At 43.0% G+C, this 23,265-nt stretch overlaps 2 protein-coding genes across 3 annotated transcripts in view; one reads left to right on the forward strand and one right to left on the reverse strand.

Moving 5' to 3' along the window:
* LOC135575108 (doublecortin domain-containing protein 2-like) overlaps positions 1-23,265 on the reverse strand; it is a 492,912-nt gene that overhangs the window by 97,764 nt on the left and 371,883 nt on the right. The window lies entirely within an intron of this gene.
* Positions 13,972-21,579, forward strand: LOC135574954 (palmitoyltransferase ZDHHC3-A-like). Of its 2 annotated transcripts, none has more exons than XM_065027081.1 (5): positions 13,972-14,077; positions 17,882-17,943; positions 18,188-18,283; positions 19,638-19,824; positions 21,423-21,579. In XM_065027081.1, exons 2-5 carry the CDS (start codon positions 17,924-17,926, stop codon positions 21,549-21,551), a joined length of 432 nt encoding a protein of 143 aa, XP_064883153.1. In that variant the 5' UTR covers positions 13,972-14,077; positions 17,882-17,923; the 3' UTR covers positions 21,552-21,579. The 2 variants fall into 2 exon arrangements, with proteins under 2 accessions (XP_064883153.1, XP_064883152.1); XM_065027080.1 differs by lacking the exon at positions 13,972-14,077 and adding an exon at positions 14,245-14,415.

The raw sequence follows: 23,265 nt of genomic DNA on the forward strand, positions 1-23,265 counted from the left end.
AGTGTTACACCTGCCCACTTAGTGTTAGACCTGCCCACTAGTGTAAGACCTGCCCACTTAGTGTTGTACACCTGCCCACTTAGTGTTAGACCTGCCCACTTAGTGTTAGACCTGCCCACTTAGTGTAACACCTGCCCACTTAGTGTTAGACCTGCCCACTTAGTGTTAGACCTGCCTACTTAGTGTTAGACCTGCCCACTTAGTGTTAGACCTGCCCACTTAGTGTAAGACCTGCCCACTTAGTGTAAGACCTGCCCACTTAGTGTTAGACCTGCCCACTTAGTGTTAGACCTGCCCACTTAGTGTAAGAACTGTTTGAAAAGCCCCCCACTCAGACCACACCCAGACAGTCCTAGATATGTTCTTGTTTTAAGAAATTGCTCTTCGCTAAGAAGTAATTGTTATCATCTTTTGACCATTTTAATTTGTAAACAATCACAGTAAGGTACTTTTTGTTTTTTACCCAGAAATGATTTGATATTGAGATAAAAAATAAAAAACATCTGCATTGGATCTTTAAGTCTTGGGTTGATTCCCAAATCGCACCCTCCTACATAGTGCACTACTAGGGCTGATAGTGCACTACTTTGGTCCAGGGCTGATAGTGCACTACTTTGATCCAGGGCTGATAGTGCACTACTTTGGTCACTACAGTCCAGGGCTGATAGTGCACTACTTTGGTCCAGGGGCTGAGTGCACTACTTTGGTCCAGGACTGATAGTGCACTACTTTGGTCCAGGACTGATAGTGCACTATTTTGGTCCAGGGCCCTAGGGGATAGGGTGCCATTTGGGACTGGATCCCACCAGCAAGCTACCCTTTCATTAGATGTGATGAAGATAACCATTGAAGAAGTTAGCCTTACTCACAAGGCAATCCTTCTAAAAATTATGGTTGGATTAGTTTACTGTTCCTTTGGAAAAACAGATGTTATTTAAAAATGTTGAATGTGTTAGTTTGATACTCAAATTAAATGAGTGTAGTATTAAACTTTCAACAGGTTAAGATGCACCTTGAGAATCCCAGGAAGAAGGAAGATCCTGTCTAAAATTACTGCAGTTTAGACGTTGACTTCCTGCTTAAGAAAAACAGAGTTATTTAAAAAGGTTTTATTTTGGGATGGACAGAATCAATTAGAGAACAGCCTCAGGTCTGAAGAGACCAGTGCTTCAGATGGTTGCCTGGCTCTGTGTGTGTGTGTGTGTGTGTGTGTGTGTGTGTGTGTGTGTATATATGTGTGTGTGTGTGTATGTGTGTGTGTGTGTATATGTGTGTCTGTGTGTGTGTATATATGTGTGTGTGTGTGTGTATATATGTGTGTGTGTGTGTGTGTGTGTGTGTGTGTGTGTGTGTGTGTGTATATGTGTGTCTGTGTGTGTGTGTATATGTGTGTGTGTGTGTGTGTATATGTGTGTGTGTGTGTGTGTATGTGTGTGTGTGTGTATATGTGTGTCTGTGTGTGTGTGTGTGTGTGTGTGTGTATATATGTGTGTGTGTGTGTGTGTGTGTGTGTTGAAGTTGCACCACTACTCTATAAGCTGACAACTGGTCCTACAGCTGTTGTATTGAAAGGATGACGTGAAACACCAGACCTGTGAAATGAGTTACCATGACAATTAGACTACACTGGCGTACAGAGTTAAAGATATTTAGAGAGAGTAGGAGGATCTGTTCATTGTAATATGGTACAGTTCAAGAATGACATAATAATCATTTGGATAGTTTGGTGTAGTATTTGGTAGGCGTATATTATTACTGAACAATTTCATTTTGTTTTTACTGAGTTACGGTTCATATAAGGAAATCGGTCCATTTAAATCAATTCATTAGGCTCTAATCTATTGATTTCACTTTACTGGGCAGGGTCACAGCCATTTTTTAAATGGCTGTCAGTTAGGCAAGTCAGTTAAGAACAAATTCTTATTTACAATGACAGTCTAGGAACAGTGGCTGAACTGCCTGTTCAGGGGCAGAATGACAGATTTGTACCTTGTCAGCTCGGGGGTTTGAACTTGCAACCTTGCGGTTACTAGTCCAACGCTCTAACCACTAGGCTACCCTGCCGCCCCCATGGGTGGGCCTGGGAGGGTATAGGTCCACCCACTTGGGAGCCAGGCCCAGCCAATCTGAATGAAGTTTTTCTCCACAAAAGGGATTTATTACAGACAGAAATACTCCTCAGTTTCATCAGCTGTGCTGGTGGCTGGTCTCAAACAAATCCGCAATTGAAGAAGCTGGATGTGGAGATCATGGGCTGGCGTAGTTACACATGGTCTGTGGTTGTGAGGCCGGTTGAACGTACTGTCAATTTCTCTAAGACAACGTTGGAGGCGGCTTATGGTAGAGATATGAACATTCAATTATCTGGCAATAGCACTGGTGGACATTCCTGCAGTCAGCATGCCAATTTCACACTCCTTTAAAACTTGAGACATCTGTGGCTTTGTGTTGTGTGACAAAACTGCACATTATAGAGTGGCCTATTATTGTCCCCAGGGACAAGGTGCACCTATGTAATGATCATGCTATTTAATCAACTTCTTGATATGCCACACCTGTCAGGTGGATGGATTATCTTGGCAAAGGAGAAATGCTCACTAACAGGGATGTAAACCAATTTGTGCACAAAATTTGGGAGGAAAAATATATTTTTGTGCAGTATGGAACATTTTGGGAATATTTTACGTCAGGTCATGAAACATGGGACCAACACTTTACATGTTGCGTTTATATTTTTGTTCAGTATAGTTGGACTCAGTGTCTTTGAATGGTGCAGAACCCCCCCCCCCCCCCCCCCCCAAAAAACCTGGCATGTTATTTTCTTAGTATTTCATACTCACTGATCTCAATCCATGCATTTTTTCTTTGAGTTTTTAAAAAGCAGTGTTCAAATCTATTTTTATATTACCCATCAGCCTGTGGGTCAAGTGCACACCACTATACAAGTGGTGTGCATTTAGAATGACTTCTCGAACGATCTAGAATATAGAAGAACAAACTCAACTCAATGCTGCCATCTCGTGGTACGTTTCATAAACTGCAAAAAATAGGCTCGTGTCTGTAATTTGGCAGCTTTTGAGGTTGATAGTCCTTTATAGCTGTTTTGGGTTGTTTGAGTGGTAGTTGTTTTGGGTAGTTTGAGAGGTAGTTGTTTTGGGTTGTTTGAGAGGTAGTTGTTTTGGGTTGTTTGTGGTAGTTGTTTTAGGTAGTTTGTGGTAGTTGTTTTGGGTAGTTTGTAGTAGTTGTTTTGGGTTGGTTGTAGTAGCTGTTTTGGGTTGGTTGTGGTAGTTATGTTGTGGTTGTATAGAGCAGCAAGCTTTGTATGAGGACCTGATGAAGCCTGAGTCAAGAGGCCTAAAACCCCATATACCTTTATTGAAGAGGCCCAAGTTAAGAGGCCTAAAATCCATACCTTTAAGTAAAGAGGCCTACATTTTTATGTTTTATTTTTATTTAACTAGGCAAGTCAGTTAAGAACAAATTCTTATCTACAATGACGATCTACAAAAAGGCAAAAGGCCTCCTGTGGGGACGGGGCTATAAATACATTTAATAGAAATATAGGACAAAGCAAACATCACGACAAGAGAGACAACACAACACTACATAAAGAGAGACCTAAGACAACAACATAGCAAGGCAGCAACACAACATGACAACATGGTAGCAACATAACATAGCAACAACATGGTAGCAACACAACATGACAACCCAGCATGGTAGCAACACAACATGACAACCCAGCATGGTAGCAACACAACATGACAACCCAGCATGGTAGCAACACAACATGACAACCCAGCATGGTAGCAACACAACATGACAACCCAGCATGGTAGCAACACAACATGACAACCCAGCATGGTAGCAACACAACATGACAACCCAGCATGGTAGCAACACAACATGACAACAACATGGTAGCAACACAACATGACAACAAAATGATAGCAACACAACATGGTAGCAACACAACATGACAACAACATGGTAGCAACACAACATGGCAGCAGCACAACATGGTAGCAACACAACATGACAACCCAGCATGGTAGCAACACAACATGACAACAACATGGTAGCAACATAACATGACAACAACATGGTAGCAACACAACATGACAACCCAGCATGGTAGCAACACAACATGACAACCCAGCATGGTAGCAACACAACATGACAACAACATGGTAGCAACACAACATGACAACAAAATGATAGCAACACAACATGGTAGCAACACAACATGACAACAACATGGTAGCAACACAACATGGTAGCAACACAACATGGCAGCAGCACAACATGGTAGCAACACAACATGACAACCCAGCATGGTAGCAACACAACATGACAACAACATGGTAGCAACATAACATGACAACAACATGGTAGCAACACAACATGACAACCCAGCATGGTAGCAACACAACAACAACATGGTAGCAACACAACATGGTAGCAGCACAACATGACAACAACATGGTAGCAGCACAACATGGTAGCAGCACAACATGGTAGCAACACAACATGGTACAAACATCATTGGGCACAGAAAACAGCACAAAGGGCCAGAAGGTAGAGACATCAATACATCACAGACAACAGCACAAAGGGCCAGAAGGTAGAGACATCAATACATCACAGACAACAGCACAAAGGGCCAGAAGGTAGAGACATCAATACATCACAGACAACAGCACAAAGGGCCAGAAGGTAGAGACATCAATACATCACAGACAACAGCACAAAGGGCCAGAAGGTAGAGACATCAATACATCACAGACAACAGCACAAAGGGCCAGAAGGTAGAGACATCAATACATCACAGACAACAGCACAAAGGGCCAGAAGGTAGAGACATCAATACATCACAGACAACAGCACAAAGGGCCAGAAGGTAGAGACATCAATACATCACAGACAACAGCACAAAGGGCCAGAAGGTAGAGACATCAATACATCACAGACAACAGCACAAAGGGCCAGAAGGTAGAGACATCAATACATCACGCAAAGCAGCCAAACGGTCAGTAAGAGTGTCCATGATTGAGTCTTTGAATGAAGAGATTGAGATAAAACTGTCCAGTTTGAGTGTTTGTTGCAGCTCATTCTAGTCGCTAGCTAGCTAAAGCCCATACCTTTAGTGAAGAGGCCTAAACCCATACCTTTAGTGAAGAGGCCTAAACCCATAGCTTTAGTGAAGAGGCCTAAGCCCATAGCTTTAGTGAAGAGGCCTAAGCCCATACCGTTAGTGAAGAGGCCTAAGCCCATACCTTTAGTGAAGAGGCCTAAGCCCATACCTTTAGTGAAGAGGCCTAAACCCCATACCTTTAGTGAAGGGGCCTAAACCCCATACCTTTAGTGAAGAGACCTAAACCCCATACCTTTAGTGAAGGGGCCTAAAACCCATACCTTTAGTGAAGGGGCCTAAACCCCATACCTGTAGTGAAGAGGCCTAAAGCCCATAGTAAACCCCATACCTGTAGTGAAGAGGCCTAAACCCCATACCTTTAGTGAAGAGGCCTAAACCCCATACCTTTAGTGAAGAGGCCTAAACCCCATATCTTTAGTGAAGGGGCCTAAAACCCATACCTTAAAGGCCCAAGTTAAGAGGCCTAAGCCCATACCTTTAGTGAAGAGGCCCAAGTTAAGAGGCCTAAGCCCATACCTTTAGTGAAGGGGCCTAAAACCCATACCTTAAGAGGCCCAAGCCCATACCTTTAGTGAAGAGGCCCAAGTTAAGAGGCCTAAGCCCAGACCTTTAGTGAAGAGGCCCAAGTTAAGAGGCCTAAGCCCAGACCTTTAGTGAAGAGGCCCAAGTTAAGAGGCCTAAACCCCATACCTTTTCAACTCCAATCAAACTACATAGGTTTGCAACCAGGAGTCAGCCACAGAAATGTCACACCCTGATCAGTTTCACCTGTCCTTGTTATTATACCCTACTGTACTGTACAGTTCTCTTCTGTGCGGAGCTGTCCAAACTTGTGAAACATAGATGTCTATGATTGGTTCAGATTTGGTCTGGCCAGGGTTGACTGACCAAATTTCAACGTCCATGGACGTACAGTGTTGGTCGGTGCTCAGTGGGTGAGGATGCTTGGAACAGTAAATGGAAAGAGGGTAGGTGGTAGGTGTCATGGTAGGTGTCGTGGTAGGTGTCGTGGTAGGTGTCTAGGTAGGTGTCGTGGTAGGTGTCGTGGTAGGTGTCGTGGTAGGTGTCTAGGTAGGTGTCGTGGTAGGTGTCGTGGTAGGTGTCGTGGTAGGTGTCATGGTAGGTGTCATGGTAGGTGTCGTGGTAGGTGTCGTGATCTTTACTAGATGCTGTTCCTCCACTAACCTCATTGCAACTCCCCTCCAAGTCTCCGACCACTACCTTGTATCCTTTTCCCTCTCGCTCTCATCCAACACTTCCCACACTGCCCCTACTCGGATGGTATCGCGCCGTCCCAACCTTGGCATCTTAAGGCTCTCTCCCCCACTACTCTCTCCTCTTCCATCCTATCATCTCTTCCACTCTGCTCAAACCTTCTCCAACCTATCTCCTGATTCTGCCTCCTCAACCACTCCTCTCCTCCCTTTCTGCATCCTTTGACTCTCTATGTCCCCTATCCTCCAGGAAGGCTCAGGAGACCTCCCCTCCCGCTCCGTGGAGACACTTGAGCTGACTCATTGCGAGCTCACAGGAGACACTATGGGAACTCAGTCAGGGCAGCCGAGCGGGAAATGGAGGAAAACTCGCCTCCCTGCGGACCTGGCATCCTTTCTGAACTCCCTCCTCTCTGACATTTTCCTCCTCTGTCTCTGCTAACAGGAGACACTAAAGCCACTTTCTACCACTCTAAATTCCAAGCATCTGCCTCTAACCCTAGGAAGGGGAGGACAGTAACAGGAGACACTTGCCACCTTCTCCTCCCTCTTGAATCCTCCTCCCCACTCCCCCTAACAGAGACACTATGAGCTGAACATAACAGCTCAGTAGAAGAGAGTGACTCCCTCTCTGCAGATGACTTCAGTCAACCATTTTGAAAAAGAACAGGTCGAGCTGACATCCGATCCAGTCGTTTGCTAAGTCAAACGACACCGCTGAACATTCTGAAGGAGGACTCAGGAGACACTGCCCTACCCTGTGCAGTCTGACCTCTTTCTCCCCTCTCTCTCCAGATGACATCTCGCGTCTTGTGAAGGGGACCAGGAGACCGCCCAACAACCTGCCCGCTATGACCCTATCCCCTCCTCTCTTCTCCAGACCATCTCCGGAAGAGAGGACAGTGACCTTCTCCCTTACCTCACCTCGCTCATCAACTCATCCCTGAACCGCTAGAAGGGAGGACAGTCCCTCCCGTCTTCAAGAAGGGAGCGAGAGTTGCACTCCTTCTGAAAAAACCTACACTCGATCCCTCCGATGTCAACAACTAACAGACCAGTATCCACTTCTTTCTTTTCTCTCCAAAACTCTTGAACGTGCCGTCCTTGAAGCCAGCTCTCCCAGCTATCTCTCTCAGAATGACCTTCTTGAACCAAATCAGTCAGGTTTCAAGACTAGTCATTCAACTGAGACTGCTCTTCTCTGTATCACGGAGGCGCTCCGCACTGCTAAAGCTAACTCTCTCTCCTCTGCTCTCATCCTTCTAGACCTAACAGTCGGCTGCCTTCTGAACATAACTGTGAACCATCAGATCCTCCTCTCCACCCTCTCCGAGTTGGGCATCAGTCCCGGCGCGGAGACCACGCTTGGATTGCGTCCTACCTGACAGGTCGCTCTGACCAGGTGGCGTGGCGAGAATCCGTCTCCTCACCACGTGCTCTCACCACTGGTGTCCCCACAGGGCTCTGTTCTAACAGGCCCTCTCATAACAGTATGTCTCGCTATACACCAAGTCACTTGGCTCTGTCATAACCTCACATGGTCTCTCTTATCATTGCTATGCAGAAGAGAGGACAGTAACACACTATTGAACATCTTCTCCAGTAACCACTATGAGCTGAACATAACAGACCAGTGGAAGGCGACAGTAACAGGAGACATCTCTGCATAACAGGAGACACTATGAGCTGAACATAACAGTCAGGAAGGGAGGACAGTAACATATCAGTGAACATAACAGAGTGAAGGATCACCACCTCATGAGCTGAACATAACAGTCAGTAGAAGGAGCTGCTCTTCCTGAACATAACCTGAACATAACAGTCAGGAAGGACAGCCACTATTCCATGATCTCGCCATGAACATAACAGTTGAAGGGAGGACTCCATTGTGCTCCTAACAGTCAGTGGAAGAGAGGACAGTAAGGAGACACTATGAGCTGAACATAACAGTCAGTGGAAGAGAGGACAGTAACAGGAGACACTATGAGCTAACAGGAGACACTATGAGCTGAACATTCAGTCAAATAAGCTGAACATAACAGTCAGTGGAAGGGAGGCCCGTTCCACTGTGAGCTGAACATAACAGTTAACAGGAGACACTGCTCAGTAGAAGGGAGGACAGTACAGGAGACACTATGAGCTGAACATAACAGGATGCCAGTGAAGAGTATGAACTGAACATAACAGACAGTAACAGGAGACACTATGAGCTGAACATAACAGCAGTGAAGGGAGGACAGTAACAGGAGACACTATGAGCTGAACATAACAGTCAGTAGAAGAGGAGGACAGTAACAGGAGACACTTGAGCTGAACATAACAGTCAGTGGAAGGGAGGACAGTAACAGGAGACACTATGTGAAATACAACAGAAGAAGAGAGACTAACAGGAGACACTTGAGCTGAACACTCAGCTGTTGGCTGAGCTGAACATCCAGTGGAAGGGAGGACAGTAACAGCACTATGAGCTGAACCATTAAAGGGAGGACAGTAACAGGAGACACTACTGAACTCAGTCCAGTAACAGGAGACACTATGAGCTGAACATAACAGTCTGGTGTTCAGGACACTTCTGAACCAGTGCAGTTAACAGGAGACACTCTGAACATAACAGTCAGTAGAAGGGAGGACAGTAACAGCTCCTCCAGCTCAGTAACTCCACTGGCTGAACATAACAGTTGAAGGGAGGACAGTAAATAGCATCACTATGAGCTGAACAAACAGACCAGTGGAAGGGAGGACAGTAACAGGAGACACTATGAGCTGAACATAACGGAGCTGTGGAAGGAGGAGGTAACAGGAGACACTATGAGCTGAACATAACAGTCAGTACCTCCAGGCTCTGAAGAGAGGCCACTACTGAACCCAAACAAGGGCACTGAGCGTTCATAACACCAGTCTAACAGGCCTGAGCTGAACATAACAGTCAGTAGAAGCCTCCCAGTAACAGGAGACACTGAGGAACATAACAGTTCCAGTAACAGGAGACACTATGAGCCATAACAGTCAAAGGGACTGTAACAGCTGAGCTCTGGCCCCCAATGGTGGAGGACAAACTCCCTCACTGAACATAACAGTCAGTGAAGGGAGGACAGTAACAGGAGACAATCAGCTGAACCAGTTGGAAGGGAGGACAGTAACAGGAGACACCTGAAACCCCAGTAACCTCTTTAAGGAATAACAGTAGGGAAGGGAGGATAACAGGAATCCTTCTCAACATAACAGTCATGAAGAGTGGTAACAGGAGACACTATGAGCCTTAAAGGAGACCTAGATGAACATAACTATTGTAAAGGGGCAGTTCCAGGAGACTGGATGTCATAACAGTCAGTGAAGGGAGGACAGTAACAGGAGACACTATGAGCTGAACATAACAGTCAGTGGAAGGGAGGACAGTAACAGGAGACACTATGAGCTGGACATAACAGTCAGTAGAAGAGAGGACAGTCAGCTACTATGAGCTGAACATAACATGTGGAAATGTAAATGTGGTAGGTGAACATAACAGTAAGAAGCAGTGGGAGAGCTGACATTAACTGGAGGAAGGGAGGACAGAAAACAAACTGACCATTGTAAATACAATTTATGAGCTTAACATATTTTCCCTTTTGTACATGGTTACAACACTGTATACAGTCAGTAGAAGGGAGGACAGTAACAGGAGACACTATGACATTTGTAATGTCTAGAAGAGAGGACAGTATTCTTTTAACAGGAACTTATGTGAGTGTAATGTTTACTGTTCATGTTTGTCTATTTCAGGAGACACTTTTGAACATAACAGTATCAGTGGAAGAGAGGACAGTAACTTCACTCATAACAGCTTAACAGGAGACACTGAGCTGAACATGTTAAAACATGTTTCCCATGACAATAAAGCCCTTGAATTGAATTGAGAAGAGGACAGTAACAGAGACACTATGAGCTGAAAGTCAGTAGAGAACAGAGAGATGAGACAGAGAGAGGACAGAGAGACACTAGAGCTGAACATAACAGAGTAGAAGGGGAGGACAGAACAGGTTGTCCTGGGCCCAGTTTCCCAAAAGAATCTGATGGCATCTTAAGGCTATAGTTCTAAGGATGAGCCATGGTTATGCTTTTGGGAAACAAAAGTTGTCATCTCTCCACAAGAGATTAGGGGAACAGGGCACAGACTGTTTTCAAAGTCTTGCTTTGACCACCAGATGACCTGAAGAGAGAAAACAGTTATTAGCTGAACATAACAGAATGTCAGTGGAAGGGAGGACAGTAACAGGAGACACTATGAGCTGAACATAACAGTCAGTAGAAGAGAGGACAGTAACAGGAGACACTATGAGCTGAACATAACAGTCAGTGGAAGGGAGGACAGTAACAGGAGACACTATGAGCTGAACATAACAGTCAGTAGAAGAGAGGACAGTAACAGGAGACACTATGAGCTGAACATAACAGTCAGTGGAAGAGAGGACAGTAACAGGAGACACTATGAGCTGAACATAACAGTCAGTAGAAGAGAGGACAGTAACAGGAGACACTATGATCTGAACCTAACAGTCAGTAGAAGAGAGGACAGTAACAGGAGACACTATGAACATAACAGTCAGTAGAAGAGAGGACAGTAACAGGAGACACTATGAGATGAACATAACAGTCAGTGGAAGAGAGGACAGTAACAGGAGACACTATGAACATAACAGTCAGTAGAAGGGAGGACAGTAACAGGAGACACTATGAACATAACAGTCAGTAGAAGGGAGGACAGTAACAGGAGACACTATGAGCTGGACATAACAGTCAGTAGAAGGGAGGACAGTAACAGGAGACACTATGAGCTGAACATAACAGTCAGTAGAAGAGAGGACAGTAACAGGAGACACTATGAACATAACAGTCAGTAGAAGGGAGGACAGTAACAGGAGACACTATGAGCTGAACATAACAGTCAGTAGAAGAGAGGACAGTAACAGGAGACACTATGAGCTGAACATAACAGTCAGTGGAAGGGAGGACAGTAACAGGAGACACTATGATCTGAACATAACAGTCAGTAGAAGAGAGGACAGTAACAGGAGACACTATGAGCTGAACATAACAGTCAGTAGAAGAGAGGACAGTAACAGGAGACACTATGATCTGAACATAACAGTCAGTAGAAGGGAGGACAGTAACAGGAGACACTATGATCTGAACATAACAGTCAGTAGAAGAGAGGACAGTAACAGGAGACACTATGAGCTGAACATAACAGTCAGTGGAAGAGAGGACAGTAACAGGAGACACTATGAGCTGAACATAACAGTCAGTAGAAGGGAGGACAGTAACAGGAGACACTATGAGCTGAACATAACAGTCAGTAGAAGGGAGGACAGTAACAGGAGACACTATGAGCTGAACATAACAGTCAGTGGAAGAGAGGACAGTAACAGGAGACACTATGAGCTGAACATAACAGTCAGTGGAAGGGAGGACAGTAACAGGAGACACTATGATCTGAACATAACAGTCAGTAGAAGAGAGGACAGTAACAGGAGACACTATGAGCTGAACATAACAGTCAGTGGAAGGGAGGACAGTAACAGTAGACACTATGAGCTGAACATAACAGTCAGTGGAAGGGAGGACAGTAACAGGAGACACTATGAGCTGAACATAACAGGATGCCAGTGTAACAGTCAGTAGAAGAGAGGACAGTAACAGGAGACACTCGAGGAGAAGAAGAGGACTGAACATAACAGGTGCCAGTGTAACGTGGTAGAGAAGAGGACCATTCATAATAGTTTTAATATAACGAATACTTGAACAAAAAACAACAGGCCAAACGAACAGTTCTGCAAGCTGCAAAACACACAAAACAGAAAACAACTACCCACAACCCATAGTGGGAAAACAGGCTGCCTAAGTGTGGTTCTCAATCAGAGACAACGAATGACAGCTGCCTCTGATTGGGAACCATACCAGGCCAAATACATAGAGATCTAACACACAGAACAAAACATAGAATGGCCACCCCAACTCACGCCCCGGCCAAACTGAAAATAGAGACATAAAAAGGAACTAAGGTCAGGACATAACAGCCAGTGGAAGGCAGGACAGTGGTTTGTGACCTCTGTGATTTCTCCTTGTAGATCATTCAAATTGCTATAATTACAGTACTGATTTTGAGGTAACTCTGTTACCGATTTCAATTACGTGTTTTAATCATTTTAATAATTCATAAACAAACTTGATTTCAGTAAAAACACTCTAACTAATTGATAGGTCTACCTTCCGTGAACTTTCATTATCCCCTCCCTCCTCACGAGGGAGAGAAACGTAAACATATCTGAAATGGTCAATCAGCCGTTGCTACAACTATTTTTGTGGACTTATAAATTAATGATGTGTACCTTTTTGATTCTTGAATAAAATAACTTTCAAATACCTCATGATCTTTAGTTCACCTGTCATACCCCATCAGAACACAAAATACAAGATCGTTTTTACTCCAATGTAAACACACACTATATAGCCTCAAAACATAGTTAAGACGTAGTTAGGTCTGTCTATGAATTTGAAAGCGATCCCATTTCTCCAGCCCCAGTATTTTACTGAAACCAGGGGAGGCCACTTTGTTATCGTTTCTACTGCTGATTGCAGCTTTAAAGATGTGGGGTTTCTGGTAAAGGAATTACAAGGCGTAAGCCAATGTTTACAGAAGGCAAATCATTTATCCAAAACTAAATCTAAGTGTTTATATTAGTTGGTAGGGGGTATTCACGTCAACATAATTGTGTTTTGATATATTTCAAATACATTTTAAGACTATTTATTTCTGGTAATTTTTTTCAAAGATTATTTTTCCATCGGTTTGACCAGAAATCAAAGCCTTTGCTTATTCCACATTTTGTTTGGGATGGAAAATGGTTGAAAAAAATGTAGATTATAACTTAATTTCGATAGACTCTTGGCTTTCATTTGACAACAATTTGACATGCTCCTGAACATCACGTTGGTGCTCATGGGTCCTTTTCAGATTAAAATGCCCTTTATCTTTCTCTATTGGAATGTTATACTCCAGTCCAGTGTGAGTTTATAAATGGGTTTATTGATGATTCCAGAGGTTTATGTTTATCAGTAGACTAGGCAACTTCCGGTTGATCCGTTTGCACACAAAACAATATTCCTCAACTTCCAAAGGTTTCAAAGGGAAATTACATTCAATTAAACAATAAAACATCAAACAAGCCACGAGAAGCGGTTAAAAACGACCACCGCCTACAGATCAGCAAAACAGAACCTACTCTTCAGCCATTGGCCAGCGCCACTTCTTCTTCTTCGTGTGAATTTCCGGCAGACTTGAGGCTTTTTTGTGTATTGCTGCCTTTCTCAATTCAGAATGTTAATAATTCCACATTATTGATTAAATATATTTCAATGAAAAGGAAATGTGCACGGTAAAAAAAAGATATATATTTGCACAACCCACTAACCCTGCACCCATAAAACCAAAACACCCCCTCACCGCTCCTACGCCTGGACACCGGACTGGGAGGACGTGACTTCTCCCAACACCTCTTTTAATACAACCTTGTGTTGCTCAACTCAGCGTGAATGTGCCAAGTGAAATTCATGTTTATGTAGAATGCGCAACACATATTAGGAAAAATTCGGTGGTTGTATGCGATCAAGTTTTTAAATTTTAATTATACACTTCAGCACCACAGTTGTACAGGAAAAAAAGGTACAGGTAAAGCCCTTTCAAAATTAACTTAAAAAAATATATATATACAAAGAATCGATTGCTGGTGACTCAATGTTGAGTCACTAGTGAATCAATGTTGAGTCCCTAGTGAATCAATGTTGAGTCACTAGTGAACCAATTTTGAGTTACTAGTGACTCTCCGCCTCGATGGAAGAGAGAGAGGACGGTGTTGACAGTTCCTCCGCTGTAGATTCACCAGGAGTCATTTCATGCCTGTTTTGTACGAGATTTTAGCTCATTTACCATAGTTTGTTTTCAGATCCATTTTTAAGAAAGTTCTCTTCCTGGACTCTCGCAGCATGACAAGTCTATGTTGAAGACAGGTAAATGAGCTACTAGTTACCGTTGGCTATCTAGGTAAGCTAACGTTGGCTAGCTCGCATTTCCAGCCAGGTAGTGAGATGGCTAGCTAATTAGCTAACTACAGCCAGTATTATTTGTTTACACGCTTCGCTACCAGGCTGTTAAATTACTATGATCTGATTATGTAGTTGAATAACAATGGTGTATATGACGAGCTGTTCTGTTTTACATATCGTTAGCTATCTCTAACGCGTTAGCTACGTTTAACTCAAAGGAAAACCGCAAACTAACCCACATAAACTAGCCAGTTAGTTAATAAATAAATAAAACATTAACGTTGCTTGCATAACAGCTGGCTTGTAAACGTTTAGCTGGTGGCTAGTTCGTCTTTCCAACCAAACTGTCGCATCTTTTAGCATGATGATGGTGGGTGGGAGGGTCGTGGGACATTCTGCACAGGCCAAGCCAGCTACAATATTGCGACAGTGATGCCCTTTACTTTGATTTTCACCATCATCCCCGTGGTCCCCATCACCTCCAGTGATCTAATCACAGGTGTGTGTGTGTGTGTGTGTGTGCGTGCGTGTAGCAGCTAATACGGGTATGTTTGTATACATAAGTTTGTCTTATTAGATCACTAGGAGGCACAATCTTTCGTCAGAAAATGACACAGAAGTCAGATGTCCTGGTGTCTGTTATCCTCAGGTCGAATTTGTCATTGGCATCACAGTGAGGGGTAAATGCTCAGCCAGCACAGCAGTATTTCCGTTTACATAGAGCTGTGATACTACTGAGTCAGGATTTGTGTCCCAAATTGCAAACTATTCCCTATTTAGTGCACTATTTTTTTAAAATTTACCACAGCCTATAGAGCTCTGGACAAAAGTAGTGTACTATAATTGGAAATGAGGTACCATTTGGGAGGCAAACAAACACTGCTCTGCTGCATACAGTATTTTTGCCACGAGGTGATTGTGTGCGCTGGACACGCTTGAGTGGTTATCTGACACACAGAACAATCATTTTATGTTCTCATGGATCACTTGGTTTTTGTTTTCTGGTAGATTTTCCATATTGACTAATGTTTCCAATGTTTACACTAACAGCAAATTAGGCTAGTAGTTGGATTGACATTAGGTACTGTAGATAAAGTGCATGTACAGAACCTTCAGAAAGTATTCACACCCCTTTGACTTTTTCCACATTTTTTGTTGTTACAGTTTGAATTTTAAATGGATTAAATATGAGATTTTTGTGGTGCTGGCCTACACAAAATACCTCATAATGTCAGTCAAATTGTTTTTTAAAAGCTGAAATGTCTTGAGTCAATAAGTATTTAACCTCTTTGTTATGGTAAGCTTAAATAGTCACATAAGTTGCATGGACTCACTCTGTGTGCAATAATAGTGTTTAACATGATTTTTGAATGACTTCCTCATCTCTGGACCCCACACATACAATTATCTGTAAGGTCCCTCAGTCGAGCAGTGAAATTCAATCACAACGACCAGGGAGGTTTTCCAATGCCTCACAAAGAAGGACACCTGTTGGTTGATGGGTTAAAAAAAGCAGACATCGAATATCCCTTTTGAGCATGGTGAAGTTATTAATTACAATTTGGACGGTATATCAAAACACCCAGCCACTACAAAGATACAGGCGTTCTTCCTAACTCAGTTGCCGGGGAGGAAGGAAACCACTCTGGGATTTCACCATGATGCCAATGGTGACTTTAAAACTGTTAAGAGTTTAATGGCTGTGATAGGAGAAACAACATTGTACATTAGTTACTCCTTAATACTAATCTGAGTGAAAAGACAGGAAGCCTGTACGGAATGAGAATATTTAAAAAAAATCCTGTTTGCAAAAGGGCGCTAAAGTAATACTGCAAAAAAGGTGGCAAACCAGTTAACCCTTTGTATTCAGCACAAAAAGTAATGTTGTGGGCAAATCCAATATCAGATTTGCCACCAATGCTCTTTATAGGACACATCACTGCACTCTACTCTATACTCCTCTGTAAACTGGTCATCTCTGTATACTTGTTGCAAGACCCACTGGTTGATGCTTATTTATATAACCCTCTTAGGCCTCACTCCCCCCCCCCCCTATCTGATATATCTACTGCAGCCCTCATCCTTCACATACAAGACCTATTCTGCCAGTCACATTCTGTTAAAGGTCCCCAAAGTGCACACATCCCTGGGTCGCTCGTCTTTTCAGTTCGCTGCAGCTAGCGACTGGAACGAGCTGCAGCAAACACTCAAACTGGACAGTTTTATCTCAATCTCTTCATTCAACACTCAATCATGGACACTCTTACTGACAGTTGTGGCTGCTTTGTGTGATGTATTGATGTCTCTACCTTCTTGCCCTTTGCTGTTGTCTGTGCCCAATAATGCTTTTACCATGTTGTGTTGCTGCCTTGCTATGTTGTCTTAGGTCTCCATGTTGTGTTGTCTCTCTTGTCGTAATGTGTGGTTTGTCCTATATTTACAGTGGGGAGAACAAGTATTTGATACACTGCCGATTTTGCAGGTTTTCCTACTTACAAAACATGTAGAGGTCTGTAATTTTTATCGAAGGTGCACTTCAACTGTGAGAGATGGAATCTAAAACAAAAATCCAGGAAATCACATTGTATGATTTTTGAAGTAATTCATTTGCATGTATTTTTTTATTTTTAATCCCAGCCCCCATCCCGGGAGGCCTTTAGCCTCTTGGTAGGCCGTCATTATAAATAAGAATTTGTTCTTAACTGACTTGCCTAGTTAAATAAAATAAATGAATATGACGTGTTGCTGAGTACCACTTCATATTTTCAAGCATGGTGGTGGGTGCATCATGTTATGGGTGTGCTTGTCATTGGCAAGGACTAGGGAGTTTTTTAGGATAAAAAAAAAATAGAATAGAGCTAAGCACAGGCAAAATCCTTGAGGAAAACCTGGTTCAGTCTGCTTTCCAAGACACAGAGACAAATTCACCTTTTTCAGCAGTACAATAACCTAAAAACAAGGCCAAATCTACCCTGGACTAGCTTACCACAACGACATTGAATGTTCCTGAGTGGCCTTATTACAGTTTTGACTTAATCGGCTTGAAAATATATATATCAAGACTTAAATGGCTGTCTAGCAATGTTCAACAACCAACTTGACAGAACTTGAAGAATTTTAAAAATAAAAAATGTGCAAATATTGTACAATCCAGGTGTGCAAAGCTCTTAGACTTAGACCCAGAAAGACTCACAGCTGTAATCGATGCCAAAGGTGATTCAAACATGTATTGACTTGGTTGTAAATATGTAAATTATTATGTAAATGATCAATTAAATGGGCAAAAAATTGTAAGAACATGTTTTCACTTTTGTCATTACGGGGTAAATGTACAGTGTTACAGTATTCTATCTCTACTGAAGTGTACACTGAATGTGCCAGTATTTGCTCACTGTCGTACCACTTCTTCTTCTACCCTTTCTGCCCACAGCATGCGGTGACTGTGAGGCGGGCCCCATCCTGAGTCTGTACGATGAAGAGCCCGGTGCACAGGTCTGTTTGTGTGACTACGGGGCCTGAGTGAATGTGGGTCTCTTCTAGAAGCAGTGAGGATTTCCTACACTGGACAACTTGTTACAGCTGTTGATCAGTCATTGATAATAATCTGCCAATAGTTTTCATGTCATTACGATGATGGGACTCCTGAGTGGCGTAGCGGTCTAAGGCAAGATCCATGTGTGTAAAGCAAGATGTATTGGGTACAGCAGGTATGAATGAATAAGGTGTTGTTGTTCAGGTGCAGGGACGTGGAGAGGCAGGCTGCCTGCCTGCAGACTGAGCAGCCGTGTGTCCCCGTCTCCCAGCACATCCCCAGCGGCATGTGGTTTATCAGGTAGTTTGATTTACATATTTTGGTCCTTTTAATTTTTTTTTATAGCAGATTCTCTTATCCAGAGTGACTTACGTTTTTCGCACCGGTCCCACGGGACCTCCGTCCCACAACCCTGGTTTTGCAAGCGGCGTGCTCTACCAACTGAGCCATGGTAAACATGGTAAACATAGTTGTCCATAATGTTTTGGGTTGTGCTAGAGCCACATGGTAAACAGTTGTCCATAATGCAACGCTTGCGTGCTCTACCAACTGAGCCACATGGTAAACATAGTTGTCCATAATGCAACCTTTGGGTTGCTAGACCGTGGCGTTAGCGTGCTCTACCAACTGAGCCACATGGTAAACATAGTTGTCCATAATGCAACGTTTGGGTTACTAGACCGTGGCGTTAGCGTGCTCTACCAACTGAGCCACATGGTAAACATAGTTGTCCATAATGCAACGTTTGGGTTGCTAGACCGTGGCGTTAGCGTGCTCTACCAACTGAGCCACATGGTAAACATAGTTGTCCATAATGCAACCTTTGGGTTGCTAGACCGTGCTCTACCAACTGAGCCACATGGTAAACATAGTTGTCCATAATGCAACGTTTGGGGTTACTAACCGTGAGCCAGCGTGCTCTACCAACTGAGCTAAACATAGTTGTCCATAATGCAACGGCTACCAAACTGAGCCACATGGTAAACATAGTTGTCCATAATGCAACGTTTGGGTTTGCTAGACTCTACCAACTGAGCCACATGGTAAACATAGTTGTCCATAATGCAACGCTTGGGGTTGCAACTGAGCGTGCTCTACAACTGAGCCACATGGTAAACATAGTTGTCCATAATGCAACCTTTGGGTTACTAGACCGTGGCGTTAGCGTGCGTTGAAAGGGTAACTTTCCCAGAATTCCCGGGTTGGAGGATTCCTGGATTTCCTGCTTATTTCAACTTAATTCCAGGAATCTTCCATAAAACCCTAAACCTAAGTCTTTGTAATGAGAGGTCATGCAACGTAGATCACTGACCTGGATCTTGTCTAAAATGATTATGTATTTGTGTTTACGCCTATATTGTCTGTATTTTCCAATTGTATTGAATGTAAACATAGTTGTCCATTGAAATCCCTTTGGGTTGCTACCGTGCACAGCCTGGTTGTCCCAGGCTGTCCATTCGTAGCGTGCCCACCCACATGGTGATAACGAGCACCAGAATGGAAACGAACCTTTGTCAGCTGACTTCATAAAAATAATTATTTATATATTTGATTTTTTTTTTTGTGTGTGTTTTTTTTTACTCAAATAACTGAGGCAACTTTGTGTATAGAAAAAAAAACATGTGTAATAAAATGATTGAATCTGTTCATTCAGGGACGCGTGTGGCATCGTGTGCGGGGTTATCACCTGGATGTTGGTGTTCTATGCTGAGTTTGTTGTGCTCTTCGTCATGCTGTTGCCTTCTAAAAACCTGACCTATAGCTTAGTCAACGGGACTGTGTTCAACACTCTGGCCTTCCTGGCTCTCGCCTCTCACTTCAGGGCCATGTGCACCGACCCTGTGAGTTGTTCAAACTGAACACACTGTACACCATTGACATGCTGGTGTTGTCTGGGTTGTGTTCATTGGTAAACATAGGCACAACACCGTAAGTAAAAAACGTTTTGAAACAGCTTAAAGGAAAAGAGGAGTTTTGTTGTTGTTGGGATAAGTTCAGGTAGTGGCGGGCTCTTTATTAGTTTCAAAACGTTTTCCTCCTGTTTTGTGCCTAACTGAACACGACCGCTGACTCACATCTACAGTGGGGTGAACAAGTATTTGATACACTGCCAATGTTGCAGGTTTTCCTACTTACAAAGCATGTAGAGGTCTGTAATGTTTTATCATAGGTACACTTCAACTGTGAGAATGTTTTATCGGTAATCTAAAACAAAACAAAAACAGAATCGCATTGTATAATTTTTATGTAATTCATTAGCATTTTATTGCATGACAAGTATTTGATCACCTACCAACCAGTAAGAATTCCGGCTCTCACAGACCTGTTAGTTTTTCTTTAAGAAGCCCTCCTGTTCTCCACTCATTACCTGTATTAACTGCACCTGTTTGAACTCGTTACCTGTATCTCGTTGTTATTGTCAGTTGTACTAGTACTGTTAAATGCCTTTTCTTGCTGGCTCTTTCCCAACAATGCAGTAGTACTAGAAAACAAACAAAAATCACAAGAAATAAAAATGACAAGAACTTGAGAAAGTAAGTTAGCTACATACAGGGTCCGTTCCAGGGCCTGTTGCTGGAAAAAAAAAGTATGAGTTATGGCTTTACACCCTCTGCTATAATGTGGATAAAGAGTTACCTGTCTAACAGAACACAGAGGGTGTTCTTTAATGGAAGCTTTGCCAACATAATCCAGGTAGAATCAGGAATTCCCCAGGGCAGCTGTCTGGGCCCTTACTTTTTCAATCTTTACTAACGACATGCTTTGAGTAGAGCCAGTGTGTCAATGTATGCGGATGACTATACACATCAGCTACTACAGAAGCTGAAATGACTGCAACACTTAAAGAGCTGCAGTTAGTTTCAGAATGGGTGGCAAGGAATAAGTTAGTCCTAAATATTTCAAAAATCCTGAAGCATTGTATTTGGGACAAATCATTCACTAAAGCTTGTGTGTTGTTACCTTGTCCTGAAGTTTCAGAAAAGCCCAGAATATTGCGGTTACGAGAGTCCTGTTGATAGAAAAATCCACAATTAAGAGGTCAGAGGTTGCCAGTTTTCTATTCGCTTTAATCTCGAGTGCTCCTTCTCTGCCTCTTTTTTTTTTTGCCTGTGTTTTCTCTTGATAGCCTAAAATTGGGTCGGAATTACGAAATATCCCAGGGCAGATGAGTGATGTTGAAGCTGGAATTGAGGTCATTAACTGCCGATCTGATGTTCAAAAGTTCTTGTCGATCATAAGTAAAAAAAAAAATAAAATAAAAAAAATAGCAAAGTTGGGTCAGAGCTCGCAAGACTGCAGCCAATACAGTAATGCACCAGCTTAAAACACATCAACATTCTATAACACTGCCTGACCACTGCAACAGTAGACCCCATTTCACCAACAGGTGAGTCATGATAAGTCATCAAGTCAACTCACTGCTCTGTCTGTCCTATAGGGAGCTGTGCCAACAGGAAACGCCACTAAAGAGTACATCGAGAGTCTTCAGCTGAAGCCGGGACAGGTGGTGTACAAGTGTCCCAAGTGCTGCAGCATCAAGCCTGACCGGGCACATCACTGTAGGTAGGATGACTCAGCACATCACTGTAGGTAGGATGACTGTCCCAGAGAACACTGCCCAGTAGGTAACCCTGACGGACACTGTCCCAGAGAACACTGCAGGTAGAGTAACCCTGACTGACACTGTCCCAGAGAACACTGCAGGTAGAGTAACCCTGACTGACACTGTCCCAGAACAGAGGACACTGCAGGTAGAGTAACCCTGACTGACACTGTCCCAGAGAACACTGCAGGTAGAGTAACCCTGACTGACACTGTCCCAGAGAACACTGCAGGTAGAGTAACCCTGACTGACACTGTCCCAGAGAACACTGCAGGTAGAGTAACCCTGACTCAAAGTTTAGTTCTCTCCCTCCATACTAGTGTGTAATTAGTTCTCACTGCAGGTGTGTAACCCTGACTGAATTACTGTCCTCCCTCCAACACTGCAGTAGATTAGTTCCTCTCTGATACTAGTGTGTGAGAACACTCTCTCTCCAGAGTAATGTGTGTAATTGACACTGTCCCATACTAGTGTGTGTAATTAGTTCTCATACTAGTGTGTGTAATTAGTCTTCACTGCAGGTAGAGTAACTCTGACTCAACTAGTTGTGTTCTCTCCCTCCATACTAGTGTGTAATTAGTTCTCTCTCTCCATACTAGTGTGTGTAATTAGTTCTCTCTCCCCTCCATACTAGTGTGTGTAATTAGTTCTCTCTCTCCCTCCATACTAGTGTGTAATTAGTTCTCTCTCTCCCTACTAGTGTGTGTGTAATTAGTTATCATACTAGTGTGTGTAGTTCTCTCTCTCTCTAGTGTGTGTAATTAGTTCTCCATACTAGTGTGTGTAATTAGTTCTCTCTCTCCATACTAGTGTGTGTAATTAGTTCTCTTTCCTCTCCATACTAGTGTGTGTAATTAGTTCTCTTTCTCTCCCATACTAGTGTGTGTAATTAGTTCTCTCTCTCCATACTAGTGTGTGTGTGTGTAATTAGTTCTCTCTCTCCATACTAGTGTGTGTAATTAGTTCTCTCTCTCCCTACTAGTGTGTGTAATTAGTTCTCTCTCTCCATACTAGTGTGTGTAATTAGTTCTCTCTCTCCCTCCCTCCATACTAGTGTGTGTAATTAGTTCTCTCTCCCCATACTAGTGTGTGTAATTAGTTCTCTCTCTCTCTCCATACTAGTGTGTAATTAGTTCTCTCCCTCCATACTAGTGTGTAATTAGTTCTCTCTCTCTCATACTAGTGTGTGTAATTAGTTCTCTCTCCATACTAGTGTGTGTAATTAGTTCTCTCCTCTCCCATACTAGTGTGTAATTAGTTCTCTCTCCTCCATACTAGTGTGTAATTAGTTCTCTCTCTCCCATACTAGTGTGTGTAATTAGTTCTCTCTCTCTCTCTCATACTAGTGTGTGTAATTAGTTCTCTCTCCCTCCATACTAGTGTGTGTAATTAGTCTCCCTCCATCTCTCCATACTAGTGTGTGTAATTAGTTCTCTCTCTCTCTCCATCTAGTGTGTGTAATTAGTTCTCTCTCCATACTAGTGTGTGTAATTAGTTCTCTCTCCCCTCTCCATACTAGTGTGTGTAATTAGTAATTAGTTCTCTCTCCTCCATACTAGTGTGTGTAATTAGTTCTCTCCTCCATACTAGTGTGTGTAATTAGTTCTCTCTCTCTCTCCATACTAGTGTGTGTAATTAGTTCTCTCTCTCCATCCATACTAGTGTGTGTAATTAGTTC

Source organism: Oncorhynchus nerka, linkage group LG14 (genome assembly GCF_034236695.1).
Source record: "Oncorhynchus nerka isolate Pitt River linkage group LG14, Oner_Uvic_2.0, whole genome shotgun sequence".
Taxonomy (NCBI): Eukaryota; Metazoa; Chordata; class Actinopteri; order Salmoniformes; family Salmonidae; genus Oncorhynchus; species Oncorhynchus nerka.

Excerpts from the sequence above, each read along its gene's own strand:
- LOC135574954 (XM_065027081.1), top strand. The coding sequence starts at position 17,924 with ATGAAGAGCCCGGTGCACAG. Across the intron at positions 18,284-19,637 it reads AGCGGCATGTGGTTTATCAG|GGACGCGTGTGGCATCGTGT; the intron begins GTAGTTTGATTT and ends CTGTTCATTCAG. Across the intron at positions 19,825-21,422 it reads GGGCCATGTGCACCGACCCT|GGAGCTGTGCCAACAGGAAA; the intron begins GTGAGTTGTTCA and ends TCTGTCCTATAG.